The sequence below is a fragment of the Sciurus vulgaris genome, assembly GCF_902686455.1.
Source record: "Sciurus vulgaris genome assembly, chromosome: 9".
Lineage (NCBI taxonomy): Eukaryota > Metazoa > Chordata > Mammalia > Rodentia > Sciuridae > Sciurus > Sciurus vulgaris.
This window is the reverse complement of record NC_136469.1, coordinates 2,044,501-2,059,546: the sequence shown is the minus strand read 5'-3', so window position 1 is coordinate 2,059,546 and position 15,046 is coordinate 2,044,501. Positions and strand designations below refer to the sequence as shown.

General features: G+C 57.1%; 1 protein-coding gene across 4 annotated transcripts in view; it reads left to right on the top strand.

Moving 5' to 3' along the window:
• The window catches only part of PDE5A (phosphodiesterase 5A), a 97,456-nt gene that overhangs the window by 26,021 nt on the left and 56,389 nt on the right, over window positions 1–15,046 (top strand). For all 4 annotated transcript variants that reach the window (XM_079152905.1, XM_079152907.1, XM_079152906.1 and 1 more), the window contains exons 4-7: window positions 3,905–3,976; window positions 5,313–5,402; window positions 6,631–6,768; window positions 8,995–9,059. In XM_079152905.1, coding sequence (XP_079009031.1) covers window positions 3,905–3,976; window positions 5,313–5,402; window positions 6,631–6,768; window positions 8,995–9,059 — 365 coding nt within the window. The remainder of the gene's footprint in view (window positions 1–3,904; window positions 3,977–5,312; window positions 5,403–6,630; window positions 6,769–8,994; window positions 9,060–15,046) is intronic.

Genomic DNA, 15,046 nt, shown 5'->3' with positions numbered 1-15,046 from the left:
GGCTCCTCCATGGCCCTGCTGCCAGGTCTCCTGCCCCGTCCACGTTGCTCGTGACAGCTCCGGTGCAGAGCCCGGAGTCCTCTCTGGTTTCCGCCATCGTCCACTCTCACCACGCCACTTGTGGGCTGGACGCCCTGGGTGACCTTCCGGGGGGGCTTGGTGACTCCTGTCAGGGAGGTCCCCGCGGCTCTTTCCGCTGCCCGCGGCCTCCTGTCCCCGTCCTCTGCTCTCCCAGATTGGCACAGCTCAGTGTGAGATGGCATCCGGTGAGAGTCACGTCTCCAGAGAGAGGAAGGAAGGGAAGCCCAGCAGGCATGCTGGGGCGTGGCCGCAGTGCGCAGGTGTCCCGGGGCACCCCGAGCCCTGCGCGGCAGACCCGCAGCGCAGTCTGCCTGCGCGTGCGCTCTCGCTCCGCTCTCCTGAAGGTGGTCCCGGCCAGGCTCCCGAGTCATGGTGGGACTGCCAGCTCCACTGTGTCCCCTTCACCACTTCCTCTCCAGTCCTCATTTTTGTGTTATCATAATGGACGATATTCTTGAAATTCTTTGATGCAAATATAACATGGAAGTTACAAAGGAGGATTTATGATGAATTTTGGCAATGTGATAACCCAGCATTGAAACTAAAAATCTAGCTATTTATATCTTCCTTTAAAAAAATCCAAAAGATTCAAGAATATCAGCTATTTTTAATGAGATTTATATGAGATAAAAACTTTGATCAATCAAAGCCATTTTATATCTGTCAAAAGTCACAAATAAGGAATACGAGATGTCATCCCACAGTGTTTTCTAGATCTCAGCTTCATGATTTTTCTTCTCCTTTTACAATATTCGTGAGAATATAAGTGATTATTTTCCCTGAAGTTCCTTATTTTGAACAAGATGTGGTTGAATCACTGAAATATGTAGAGTGCTGGGCAGAAAAGACAGATTTTTTTAATGAAGCAAGGAATATACTGCTTTTAAGTCGTTTTCAATTTGAAGAGGTGGCTCTTGCTCAGAGGGTGTCTACACGAGGGTAGAATAAGCATCCGCCAGGCCCGGTGGTCAGCTCCCAGGTTAGGAGCTCAGAGCTCCCCAGGAGGAGCCGCCACAGTGCTTCCTCCCTGGGGTGGGTGGAAGGTCCGGGCTTCCCGGCTCTGCCTGCTGCCCCTGGGCTGATGGCTTTGACAGGTGAACCAGTGAGAGTGAACCCACGGCTCTCTGCGTGACCTGTCCACTCTCTTCAAACACCCAGACACGCTGTAGAAGCAAGCGTAGTTTGGGGGGGGACGGTCGGTTGGCCTCTTTTGGTCTTAAAGATTGGCCTCTGTGCTTGTGGACACCTGTAAGCTGTCCCTTTTGTCCTTCCCCCGCGACGCACTTGTGGTGGCTTTTTGTTGGAGAAGCAGAGGGTCCTGGGCGTCGTTTGTGTGGTCTGTGGTGACGGTGGCTCCTCGCCCCTTCCCCTGCCCCTGCCCCTCTGCAGGCCTGTCTCACAGGAGGATGTAGCATCGTGCCTCCCCCAGGATGGGCCTTCCTCAGCAGCAGATAAGACTGGCCCTGACAGGGGACGGCCTGGGTCTGCACCCAGGTCCTGCAGCCTGAGTGATAGGCCACTGGGCACCTGAGGTCGAGTCAGCCTGCTCTGTGCCAGCAGGAGGCTTGTAGACAAGAGTGCCATTTTGCCAGCAGAGGTTTATCTTCATTGTACCTTCAGGACAGCCATTCAGGGCAAGCACTGGCTTGTTGGAGTGACCCAAGTTCAGACTTCATAGGTCATTTACCAGTGTGACTCTGAGCCTTATAGGGACTCAACAGGAACACAGGGATCTAGAACCAGCAGCAGACAGGCATATTAACATCTCTGTGTGATGACCCACAGCTCCACATCAGATCGGGGGACCAACTTTACCTAATTAAATAAATTCTGCATTACTGCATTCTTAATTGGTCAAGGAGTTCGTCAATTAAATTGGTACTCTTACATGTACATGTAATATTGTCTGCATTCATCTAAGACCTGAAATTCTAAGCAGCTCTTTAGATTAAATAACTCATATTTAAGAATTTACATTTCTTTCTTTTCGAATACAACAATTTTTTTCTTTTTATTGATACATTATAATGATGGGATTCATTGTTATGTATTCACATATTCAACATAGCAGCAAAACTAGGTCAGTTTCATTACCCAGTATGCCTTCCCCTTTTCCGAAACCTCCCCATAATATCCAACAAATTTTAAGATACTGTATTATATAAAAAGTAATGGTAGACCTCGTCCAAAAGTCCCTAGATTTTTGATTTAACATGGACTGAAAATTACTGCCTTCCTCTAGGACTCTCACTGGAGGACTAGCAGGAGGGTGGGGAGCCTTCCTCTGGGACACTCACTGGAGGACTAGCAGGAGGGTGGGGAGCCTTCCTCTAGGACACTCACTGGAGGACTAGCAGGAGGGTGGGGTGCCTTCCTCCAGGACTCTCACTGGAGGACTAGCAGGAGGGTGTGGTGCCTTCCTCTAGGACTGTCACTGGAGGACTAGCAGGAGGGTGGGGCGCCTTCCTCTAGGACTGTCACTGGAGGACTAGCAGGAGGGTGGGGCGCCTTCCTCTAGGACTGTCACTGGAGGACTAGCAGGAGGGTGGGGAGCCTTCCTCTAGGACACTCACTGGAGGACTAGCAGGAGGGTGGGGTGCCTTCCTCCAGGACTCTCACTGGAGGACTAGCAGGAGGGTGTGGTGCCTTCCTCTAGGACTCTCACTGGAGGACTAGCAGGAGGGTGGGGTGCCTTCCTCCAGGACTCTCACTGGAGGACTAGCAGGAGGGTGGGGCGCCTTCCTCTAGGACTGTCACTGGAGGACTAGCAGGAGGGTGGGGTGCCTTCCTCTGGGACTCTCACTGGAGGACTAGCAGGAGGGTGGGGAGCCTTCCTCTAGGACTGTCACTGGAGGACTAGCAGGAGGGTGGGGAGCCTTCCTCTAGGACTGTCACTGGAGGACTAGCAGGAGGGTGGGGTGCCTTCCTCTGGGACACTCACTGGAGGACTAGCAGGAGGGTGGGGCGCCTTCCTCTAGGACTGTCACTGGAGGACTAGCAGGAGGGTGGGGCGCCTTCCTCTAGGACTGTCACTGGAGGACTAGCAGGAGGGTGGGGAGCCTTCCTCTAGGACTGTCACTGGAGGGGTGAACAGGAGGGTGCGGTCCCTTCCTTTTCTCTGTACTCTCGCTGGTTGCCCAGCACTGTCTGCAGTCTGCTCTGGGATGAATGCTGAGCATCCTTGATATCCTACTCAGCCCTCTGTGGACTCTGACTCAGTCTCAGTCCTGGTTTCCTGTGTCCTTTAATCCCATTTTCCTTTTAGGGCCTCCTGATCTGCTTGAGAATAGGCTCGACTATTAATTCGTGTTTTGACTTTTCAATAGCCTCTTTTCCCTAAAATAAGTCTGTTGAAGGTCAAATAATTTTTGAGGATTGAAGTTTCCAAAGGAGGTGGACCTCTTCCCTGCATTAGGAATTCTTTGTGCCCCACTAAGCCTCCTGCATTCTTTCTGTGATTGGCCACTGGGTCCTGTTTCATTTTTAGTAAAAGAATGTTTTGCCTTTTTGAAATATTAAAGCCAACATAAAATGTCACTTTTGTTTATTTTTTAAGCGTGGAGATGGTTGTGGAAAATACTTCAGCTGTCATTAGCACTCAGTTCGTTCGGTCTGCAGGGGGCCAGAGTACAGCCTCCCTTGGACCCAGAGGCTGGCAGTGCAGTGCCTCATCAGGAAGGTGCAGGCCATGGCCGCAGGGCTCACTCTGGAACTTGCGCCTGCTCTGCTCTGCGGCCTTGTTCTTTCTCAGCAGTGCACCCTGGGGGATTCTTGCTCGTGATCTAAGTCAACGAAAACCCTGTTGCTCTCTGTCTTATGCCAGGTCGTTGGTGTGGCCCAGGCCATCAACAAGAAGTCGACCAGTGGCGGGACCTTCACAGAGAAGGACGAGAAGGTACTGTGTCCGCGCTGCCTGCTCAGAGGCCTCTGCCACATGCAGACCCGGAGCCAGCCCTGGGGAGGCCCTGCAAGGCCATATGCAGCACCTTGAGTGCTGAGAGCTGTCTTTGCTCCCTGAAGTGTGGGTCTAGCTCCGGAGGAGCAGAGCCGTTCAGTCTGCAGAATTGCAGTTGCCCTTCCTGGGCGAGTGTCTCTAGGGCCCTGCAGGCCTGGCCCACGTGTCTTCATGGCCTGGCTGACCCTTGCTCACTGCTGCAGAGGCTCACCCTGAGTGAACCCCCAGGGCCACCCCAGGTTCGGCCTGCAGGGTGGGCAGGCGGGAGCTGCTCTCTGGTGCACCAGTCCTTTACGAGCTTTGCACACACCACACACGGCTCTGGGTGCCAGGTGCCAGGTCAGGCTGTGTGCTGTGGGCTGGCGGCTACTTCATGGCCCATCTCATCTGCTCTGAAGGCCCTGTTCCCCAGGCCATGGTGACATGCTGTCCCCTCCAGCATGTCTTAAACCCGTTCTTAACTTCACCCTGCATGAGGCTGTATCAGTCCTCCTGTGGGACACATGACTATGTAGATTGTAGCCAGTGCCTCCCTCCTCCAAGAACGTTGCTATTTACCTGCTCCTCTGAAGATTCATAGGAGCTTTTGAATTTGAAAGACATTCGGACAGGACGGGAGATACTCTCGACTCCATGCAGTAGGCCGTATGTCCTCGTGCTTCAGAGCATAGCACACCTGGCCTCCTTTCTGCAGGTGACACCCGTTAGCAGTTCATGGGAAAGCACAGTCTGGGTTGGCTTTTGATTCCAGTGTTGTGTGTACGTCCTTCAAGGCAAAGCCCTCTTGAGTGAGTGCACGGTTGTAGCCTCTGTCACATCTTGGCACAGTGCGTCCACAGTGTGAGTAAAGCCGGCCATCTCAAGATGCACATGGACTGGTCTTTAACCCTGGCAGATGAGGGTGCTGTAGGGACCAATGTTTCACAGAGCCCATTGGGAGTGCCGTGCGCAGCTCAAAGCTGCGTCCGACTGTTGTGCTGCCGCCGCCCTGTGCACGCTGCGCACGCTGCCCACTGTCTCGGCAGAGGCCGTCTCAGCGCCGTGCGGGGGCCCGTGGGGTGCTGACAGAGCAGATGGCGGCTGGTCTGTGTGAGGCCGCCTTCCCGGGTCCTGTGCTCCTCCGAGCGGAGGAGACCCGAGCGCGCTGGCTCCTGCCAGCTGCGCACCCCTCGCTGGCCGCGGGTGCCTCCTGCAGCCAGGCTGGTGGTGCTGACCCCGCTGCGGCCCTGGGGTGGCGGTCTGGGTCGGGCCGACGGTTCTGCCGCCTGTGTTGCAGGACTTTGCTGCCTACCTGGCTTTCTGTGGCATCGTCCTTCACAACGCCCAGCTCTACGAAACCTCGCTGCTGGAGAACAGGAGGAATCAGGTGAGCGCGGCTGCCGACCAGCGTGGAGGTGCGCATGCGCGAGACTCGAGGTGGCAACACACACTGGTCGGACGTTCAGGCGACTGCAACTCCTGAGCGCCCTCTCCGGTGCTGCTCCGGGCGGCCACGTCCCTGTCCTGTCTGCTGGTGGCTCCTCTCTGCAGGGCTGCTGACTGGGAAGGCAAGGCTCGCCCTGCCCTCACTCGCATTGCGAGCCCGTGTCCAGCTGCTGCGCAGGTGCTGTTGAGTGATGCTTAGCTCCTGCTGCCACTGCGCTCCAGGCACACCGGTGCCGGCTTCCCTCCACCCTCCTTCCTGCCACTCCTCACCTGCTTCCCTGCGGGACTAATTCTCCATCACCACCTTGACGATAGGTCCCACGGAACCTTCCTCCTGCTCCTCTAGAAAGACTGCCTCTTTTCTAGATCCTGTGACTTGTTTTATTCCAGCACATTCTCAATTAAGTGCTTAAGAAATGGCCCGAGTGAGGTAGGCGTTGAGTCCATGTGTGTGAGGAAGTACCCACTGTCCCCTCTGCCTCGGTGAACGGCCAGGAGCTCTGGAGACTGTGTGCCCATGCTGCGCCCTGCCTGCTCCTTGGGGACACTGCCTGCATGTCTGCCGTCCACCGTGCGTTCTTCCCGGCTGGCTCTCCTCTCCACACACCCGCCTGCCGCTCACTGTGCTGCTCGACTCGGTTCCTGCTGCCTGACCCCCACCCTGTCACCTGCACATCCTGCCGCTAGGCCTCAGCCAGGGTGGGGTCTCCTCAGTCAGCTCGTGACCCTCAGAGGACCTTGCAGGGACGCACAGGGCTCCTAAACCTCGCTCTTCTCAGAGCGGGGCACTCTGGAGACTGGCAGCCTGTTAGATGTTGAACTTGGCACTGGGGCAGCGACCCGGTGCCCATGCAGGTCACTGTCCAGAACGCTCTGTGAAACCCAGGCTCAGCCCACAGCTGCCCATTCCTTGCTGTGCGCACCCCCGTGGGTGGGCAGCTCCTTCCCGGTTGCCGAGCTAGTGGAGGGGTCGTCAGGACTAGCCGGAGGCTCAGGCCCCGCCTGCTGCCTTGGCCTCTGTGTGGCCATCCTAACCGTCAGTGGGGAGTGTGGTTGGTGGGCCTCGCGGTCCGTCATTCTGGCTGCACGGCGTGAACGGCTGCGGGGACGTGGTGGAGTGCTGGGCTGCTATGGCGACCGTGCTCAGGCTGCACGTCCCTCCCCTCCAGGTGCTGCTTGACCTGGCCAGCCTGATTTTTGAGGAGCAGCAGTCGTTAGAAGTGATTCTGAAGAAAATAGCAGCCACCATCATCTCCTTCATGCAGGTTCAGAGCTGCACCATCTTCATCGTGGACGAAGACTGCCCTGTGAGTACTGAGCGCAGCTCTCCGCTCCTGTGGACCCAGCGTGGGCCCTGGAAGCACGTCTCAGAACCCTGTCGCCAGCCCCGTCCCTGTGGTTATCCCTAAGGCGCTCAGTGCCGGCTGTCCAGCTGGGCAGTGAGTGGGGTGCCCTTCCCTGGATCCCCATCACTGCTCAACCGTGGTGACAAATACCCAGCGATGGCTGCACTGAGAACTGCACAGGCCCCTTGCATCTTCTCCATGGCACGGGTACCATGGCAGTGGCTGCCCTTTGTCACTGCTTAAGAGCCATGGTAACAGCTGCCATGTGTCCATTCCTTAGTACCACAGCAACGGCCACTCTGTGTCTACTGTGTAGATGTCATGGCGATGGCTACACTGTATCCACTGCAGCCGCCACAGCGATAGCTACACCATGTTCACTACATAGTCACCATGGCGATGGCTACACTGTACCCACTACATAGTTACCATGGCGATGCCTACACTGTGTCCTCTGCATAGTCACCATGGTGATGGCTACACTGTGTCCACTGCATAGTGACCATGGAGATGGCCACCTGCGTCCATGGTGTGAGTGTCATGCGATGGGCACGCCGTCTGGAGAGGGAAAGCAGGCCACTGCAGTGTGCTGGTGTTCACGCCTGACCTGGAGGTGCCTGGCTGCCCTGAGCAGGGGACCCTCATCTGCACGGGCCACAGGCCATCTTTCCCAGGAGGACCATGCACACCAGAGGCATGCCCAGCTGAGCTGGTACTGTCCGGTGCCTTTCAGGACTTGTGAGTCCTGGCTCGCCCCACTAGCGGGCGGCCCTGGGCAGGCTGCCTCCCCGTGGGGCTCACATGATGAGACCCCTTCACAGGTGTCCTGAGCAGGGTCAGGGCTTGACCCTCTGAGCACTGTCCACCGTTCTGAGGTCTGCTTCGCCTCCACGGTTGGTGGAGGCTCAGGGCCTACCCAGGGCTCGGGGACAGGCGTGCTCACAGCAGTGCTGGCCACCCATGGGCAGGCCCGGGCCCTGGCCCTGGTGGCTTTCCCTCATAGTTTCTGAGCCTCCTGGACCCATGAGCCATTGCTTCTGCGATGTTTCCTTTCAATGTAATTTGTTTCCTTCTCCCTTTAAGACCAGCTGCTCGTTGCCGGGTTACTGGGAAGAGTGGGGCACTGCCTCTGAGGGTCCGTAGGGCCACCGGTGGTGTCGGGAGGTGGGATAGGAAGGTGTTCAGTTGGGTGATTGAAGAGGTGCTGAGGCTGCGGACCCACTGTCCTCTGAGCCCTGTGTGTGTCACGTGGTGTACTGAGTGACACAGGAGCACAGCAGGTGAAAATTCACTGCACTAAGAAGCCAGCATTTTCATAGTTTTCAGGGGTGATAAGATCCTTGACGTGGAGGTGGTGGCAAGATGGTGGCCAGCCTTCAAAGTTCAGGTCAGAATCCATTAATGCTGTATGTCAAGGTTTTGCTTTGTGGCCTGCTCTGTGGCATTTAATTTTTGGAGGTTATTCACAAAGCACTTATTTTTAGACAACTTAAATATCACTTTAGTTAATATTCGGTGCAGCTTCTGTCGGGTAACTAGAAACTCGTTTGGGTCAGTGGTACCTTGGACTGCAGCTTAAAAATAAGCCCATTTCACTTACTTTTTTTGCAACTTAGGTTGTTGGGTTTACAAAAGGAATTAGGTGCCTTGTTGGTTCATTTCTGTTTATTTGGACATGAAAGTATTTCAACATGAGCAGAAATAGAATCATAAGCCTCTCCAAACGTCCCCCTTCTCAGATCACTGTCTGTGCTTCCGGTTCTTCCTCCTCCAGCTGTCACCAGGGATGGGTCAGAGGTGCACCTTGCGTTTTAGAGTGGTTTCAGAAGGGCTCTGTGTTACGAGGCGTGGTGTCATGTGATTGAGGATGTACTGCGCCACCCTGCGGCGCTCTTGCCTGATTTAGCAGCAGCAGTCAGCGCCCTCTGCCAAGTGCAGACTGGAGGTGTTGAACAGGCGCAGAGCAGTCATGACGCTGATACACCCTAACACCTGGTGGACAGTGTGGACCAGCCGGGGCTCTGGCGGGCTCTCTCACGAGTGGAAGCCAGACGGGACGTGAACACACGGAGCTGCCTGAGCACCTCTGAGTGAGCCTGAGCCCACTGGTCCCAGGACAGCGTGCCTGGAGGTGCTGAGCCACTGGCGAGCTCGGCCGAGTCTCAGCCTGCTGTCCCTCTGTTCCAGGAGTCCTTCTCCAGCGTGTTCCACATGGAGTGTGAAGAAGGAGGCTCGTCAGACACCCTAACAAGGTAAAGCGACCCACCACCGTCTCTCTCTTCACAGGTTTCTTGAACTGGCTAAATGGCTACTTGGTCACCAGCTTGGTTTAAGATAAGCAGGCGACAGGCCTTCTCCCCCCTGACAGTGTTGTCAGGGCTCTGGACTTGATGCTGGACTCCCAGATTTTCCCTGGCACTGGCCTGTCTGAGGACTTCTTCACAGTGACCCGGGAGTTCAGGGGGGCTTGGTGTGGCTTGGAGTAGAGCAACTGTGCAGGAGCTCATCAGGACCCAGGAGTACTGTGTCTTGAGCACCTTTGCTTGTGTGCCTGTTTGCGCTCTCTGGGGACCTCATAGATCTCTGCTCTGAGGAGGCCTCGGGCCTGGACAGATGGGCTCTCTGCTGCCCTTCAGTTCTTTCCCGTGTTTCTCCTTGTTTCAAGTCTGTTCGTTTCCTAGTTGCTGACTTGTTCGGAGCAGCGTGAGGTTTTTGTGGGGTGAAGAACACAGATGCCATTGTCCTCTAGAGAACTCGGAAGAGATTCGGGGTAAATGGCCAGTCGTGCCTGGCCCAGTGGTTTCCTCGCCCGCAGCCGAGCCCTCCCTGTTCTCCCAGGTGGAGAGACGCTCAGCACTGCGCGGCTGCAGGAGCATCGGGAGCAGTGGTGCGGCTCCTCACCCTCCGTCCCTCGCGCACTGTCTCCTCTCAAGGCTCCTGCGGAAGCAGAGGCTGCTCTGACTTTCTCTGATGTTAAGGTTCCGGGTTTTCTCAGACTTGTCCCTGCAGAGGGTGGGGTGGCCGCTACTCCAGTGTCAGTGCTGAGCTCCTCGGCCGCGGGTGGAGGCCACTTCCCCGCAAACCAGGCAGGGCGCCCTCTGTAGGCAAGTGCTGTCCTCAAATAGAGCTGGGTGCCCTGCTGGGGACCCAGAGCCGCACAGGGCTGCCTGCAGAGGTCCCGGTTCAGAGCGATGCACCTTCAAGGAGCCCACGTGGGCGCAGCTGCAGACCCGCACGCGGTCTGGACCCTGGGTGTCCTGCTGAAGGAGGTTTGCCATGGGGGGAGCTCGGCTCCGGACGTTCCTGCTGCTGCGTCCAGGGGCAGCGCGGGGGCTGCGGTCACTGTAAAGGGCCGGGCCACCCGCGGACGAGTGCATGAGACTGGCTATGTGAGCAAACGCAGCTCCGTACAGGTATGGACGGGTGTAGACGGAGCGGGTGTGGCCAGAGATGAAGCGCCGTCGACCGTGGGGTCAGCATCATTCCATTTTTGGGTTTCTTTGACTTTTCTGTACATTTCAAAATAATTCGTCTAAAGAATGTGAGAAAATGTCTTTAATAAAAAGTGAAAAGCAGCATGAAGCCTCCAGATCATTCAGAGCAGACACCAAGTTCACAGCGGCAAGGAGGAAGCAGGCCCCAGGGCACTGCCCTCGGCCGCGGGGGCTGCGGAGCCCGGCTGAGCCTGCCTTGGTCCAGGCCTGCCCTCCCCGCTCCCCTGGCCGGCTCAGGGTCATACCCATGACATGGACTCACTGGCTGTTAAGCGGTGCCCTTGAGTCAAACCACCGTTCTGGACGTGGATCTAGCAGCATGGCACCTGAGAGGTCTTCCCTTCCTTTAAAGGAATTTGGGGTTGACACACACTGGGAGGTGACTGGGGAGCCCCAGGTCCTCCGGCTCCAAGGGGCACCTGACCCAGCCGGATGTGGTGGGGGATCAGGGTGGCCAGAGGCTGAGCTGCTGCCCTGGGGCCTAGATCCAGGGGTCATAGTTCACATGAGCTGGCCCTTGCCACCCTCTGTCCTGCTGTCCTTACCTCCCTCTGTCCTGCTGTCCCTTGCTTCCCTCTGTCCACCTGTCCCTTGCCTCCCTCTGTCTTCCTGTCCTTACCTCCCTCTGTCCTGCTGTCCCTTGCTTCCCTCTGTCCACCTGGCCCTTGCCACCCTCTGTCCTGCTGTCCTTACCTCCCTTTGTCCTGCTGCCCCTTGCTTCCCTCTGTCTACCTGGCCCTTGCCATCCTCTGTCCTGCTGTCCTTACCTCCCTCTGTCCTCCTGTCCCTTGCTTCCCTCTGTCCACCTGTCCCTTGCCTCCCTCTGTCCTGCTGTCCTTACCTCTCTCTGTCCTCCTGTCCCTTGCTTCCCTCTGTCCACCTGGCCCTTGCCACCCTCTGTCCTGCTGTCCTTACCTCCCTCTGTCCTCCTGTCCCTTGCTTCCCTCTGTCCACCTACCTGTCCCTTGCCTCCCTCTGTCCTGCTGTCCTTTGCCTCCCTCTGTCTTCCTGTCCTTACCTCCCTCTGTCCTCCTGTCCCTTGCTTCCCTCTGTCCACCTGGCCCTTGCCACCCTCTGTCCTGCTGCCCTTACCTCCCTTTGTCCTGCTGCCCCTTGCTTCCCTCTGTCCTCCTGGCCCTTGCCACCCTCTGTCCTGCTGTCCTTACCTCCCTCTGTCCTGCTGTCCCTTGCTTCCCTCTGTCCTCCTGGCCCTTGCCACCCTCTGTCCTGCTGTCCTTACCTCCTTTTGTACTGCTGTCCCTTGCTTCTCTCTGTCCACCTGGCCCTTGCCACCCTCTGTCCTGCTGTCCTTACCTCCCTCTGTTCTGCTGTCCTTTGCTTCCCTCTGTCCTCCTGGCCCTTGCCACCCTCTGTCCTGCTGTCCTTACCTCCCTCTGTCCTGCTCTCCCTTGCCTCCCTCTGCCCTCCTGTCCCTTGCTGCCCTCTGGCCCGCTAGCAGTGAGCTGATGCCTGCGTCCACCCAGGCCTGTCCTTCCTGTGCCCTGTGTTGGCATGTGTTTGCACGTGTGGCGCGTCTTGCTTGGTCCTGGGTCATTTTGTGCGTGTGAGGTGCTCCCGACCGCCGGGTGGTGGCCTCTCAGGCGCTGCCTGGTCAGCGTGCAGCCCCTCTCAGGAGGAGCCCCATCTTAGCAGGAATGCTGACACGTCATCTTGCTTTCAGGAATCTAAAGCGTCCTGGATGGTGCTGTAGAAATACTTCGGCAAGTTGCTGTGACTCTGTGGATAGTGGACTGTCTTGCTTTTTGACCAGAGTGAGCTGCGTGTGGTTTATGTAAATGTGAGCGTATTGATCGGCGTTCACACCTTCGCCTTTGTCTCCACAGGACTTAGAAGTACTGAGTAGCGAGAGAGCCACATCTGCCCGTAGTATCCATGCAGCGGCGCGGTCCGCGTCACTGCCTTTTGTGTCTCAGCATTTCCATCTCATCCCAGATCCAGCAGGTCCTCTGGTGTCTGGAGGTGACCCAGCAGCCCTGCGGCCTGGGGTCACAGTGCCCTCTGCTGGTGCGTGTGCGTTCTTAGTCCACGGGCCTGCGCCTCCTCCCAGGAAGCCCGCCCAACTGGTCAGCGGGAGGAGCCTGCCGTGATTTCAGTCACTCCAGGACGGGCTGAGCGTGCAGTTTGTACAGAGCACAGTGGGTCAGATGGTGACCTGAAAGGACCAATCTTAACCAGCGTATTCACTGATTTTACAGCAGTAAAATTCATTCGATGCAAATGGCTACATCTGCTAAGTATTTTAAAGGTAGCTTTTATTCTAATGCTGCCATAAAGACCCCTTAGTCATGCAATAAAAATTTGTTTGACATTAACTTTTAGTAAAATCTAGGTATCAGGGTGAATGGCATAAAAATTGACTTGAACATAGCATTCCGTGGCTTCGGCATTTAGAGATAGGGGCTGAGCAGTGGCGCTCGCTCATCTCCTGGTCTTGGTTCATGTCCGACTTGCTCACCCACAGAACCAGTGCCCTCAGTCAGCCCTGGGTGAGGCACAGGGTGGAAGCTGGCCATCTCAGGTTACCGGTGGACAAGCCAGGCTCTTGGGGTTTGTGACTTCCTACATGGAAGATGGTTGCCAGCGTCAGGTGGAGAGCCAGCAGGTTTTCTGGGTGTGCACTGCACATCGGTGTTAGATCCCCATTGTCAGCGTGAAGCGCAGTGGGCCCTGGGGGTGGGGCCAGGAATCCCCACGGAGGTGCTGGCGGCTGCTCCAGGGCTCGCTGCTGAGCTGCGGCTGAGGACCAGCCACTGGAGGGACACAGGCAGCGCCATGGGTGGCCCTGGCACTGAGCAGCAAGGTGTGCCATCCTGCACGCCAGCGGGCTCTGTGGTCTTCGTGAGTGCACGGGCCGTTGTGAAGCACCACATGTAGACTGTCCTTCAGCACCTCCTGAGTGCACGGGCCGTCCTGAAGCACCACACGTGGACTGTCCTTCAGCACCTCCTGAGTGCACGGGCTGTCCTGAAGCACCACACGTGGACTGTCCTTCAGCACCTCCTGAGTGCACGGGCCGTCCTGAAGCACTGCATGTGGACTGTCCTTCAGCACCTCCTGAGTGCACGGGCCGTCCTGAAGCACCACACGTGGACTGTCCTTCAGCATCTCCTGAGTGCACGGGCTATCCCATAGCACCACACATGGACTGAGTTCTTCAGCACCTCCTGAGTGCACGGGCTGTCCTGAAGCACCACACGTGGACTGTCCTTCAGGCACCTCCTGGGAGGAGACACCAGTTGATGCATGTTACCAATGACTGTATTAGAAAACATGATTATGGTTAAATAAGGACTATGACTTTGAAAAGTAGTAAAAGGGTCTTCAGTACTTACAAACGTGGACAGAGAAGAGGGAATAAGTTCAGCTGACCTCTGTAAGTTCAAGTCCCTTTGTGGAGACTGGACTTCATGCAAACCGTACCCTCCCAAAGCTGCAGCTTCCCCCTGGAGATGGCAGAATGGTGGGAAGGACCGAGTGAGCCCCGCGTGGCTTGGACGTACTGGTCCTCCCCAGCACTCGGTCCTGACCATCTACCCAAGAATCCCCTGGAGCCTTTCTCTGTGTCTCCTGTGCAGAGACCATTGGTGCCTGAGTCGGCCCAGGCTCCCAAGAAGCAGATGCCAGGACTGGCCGAGATGTGCAGAAGTGAACAGGAGGCCTGAGAGAGTAGGCGGGCTGGGGGCCAGGATGCTGGTCAGGCCAGGCACCAGGGCCACACCTGGATCCCAGACTTGGGTGCTGAGGCAGGACAACGGCAAGTCCCAGGCCAGCCTCAGCAATTTGGCAAAACCCTGCCTCAAGTTTAAAACATAGGAAGATGGGAATGTGGCTCAGTGGTAGCGCACCTGGGTTCAATCCTGAGCACCAAAATATGTAAATAAGTCTGACGCGGACTGCGGGAGAGGGGAGGGCCGGGAGGCACTGTGAGTGTGGAGACCCCAGCAGGAGCTGGGAGGTTCCCAGGCCGCTTCCCAGTGGTGGGGTCCTGGTCCTACCCTGTAGCTCAGTCTGCAGGAGCAGCCCTGGTGGTGGCCCCAGGGCAGAGCCCGGACGTGGTGGGCGTGCTCCGAGAGGCTCCTCCTCCCTGAGTGCCCGGTAATCGCCGGGGCCAGGTCGGCGTTGGTGCTTGTCCTGTCTGTGTCTCCCGCCCCGTCCGGCCTGGCATCTGCAGGCTGAAGCCGCCACTCGACCTGCCAGCTGCCGCTGCTCAGCCGGCACCAGCACTGCAAGGTCACGCTCTCTCCTGGGTCAGTCTCGACCAGCCGTGCGGGGCTGTCCCTCTCTTGGCCTCCCCCAGGTGCTCTGGCCATCTCCCCCTCATCTGTAGGGTCACTTTGTTACGAGCTGCCTGAGCTCGGAGGGTCGAGTGACGAAGTCCAGGTGAGGCACCATGTCCTCTTTCCCGGGAGAGCCAGTGGGCACTCGCAAGGCCCGGGACCCGGGCACCTCTAGCTGCTGCCTGGCATCCCGGCCTGCGGTCCTTGCCTGTGGGATTGAGGGGCAGCCCCGGCCATCCTGTCCATGTTCTCAACAGCAGACGGAGGACAGGGCAGAGTCCGAGGCCACCTCACTGCCTCTTAGGGTCTGCTGCTACCGATGGCACTCAGGCCTGGGGACACCAACCCACGGGCTCACTCTAGTTGGGAAAGGAGGAGTTTCCAAGGACAGCGGCACTTCTGCTCTTAAGACCAGACAGAAGGCACGCCTGGAGTGCCTGCAGGAGC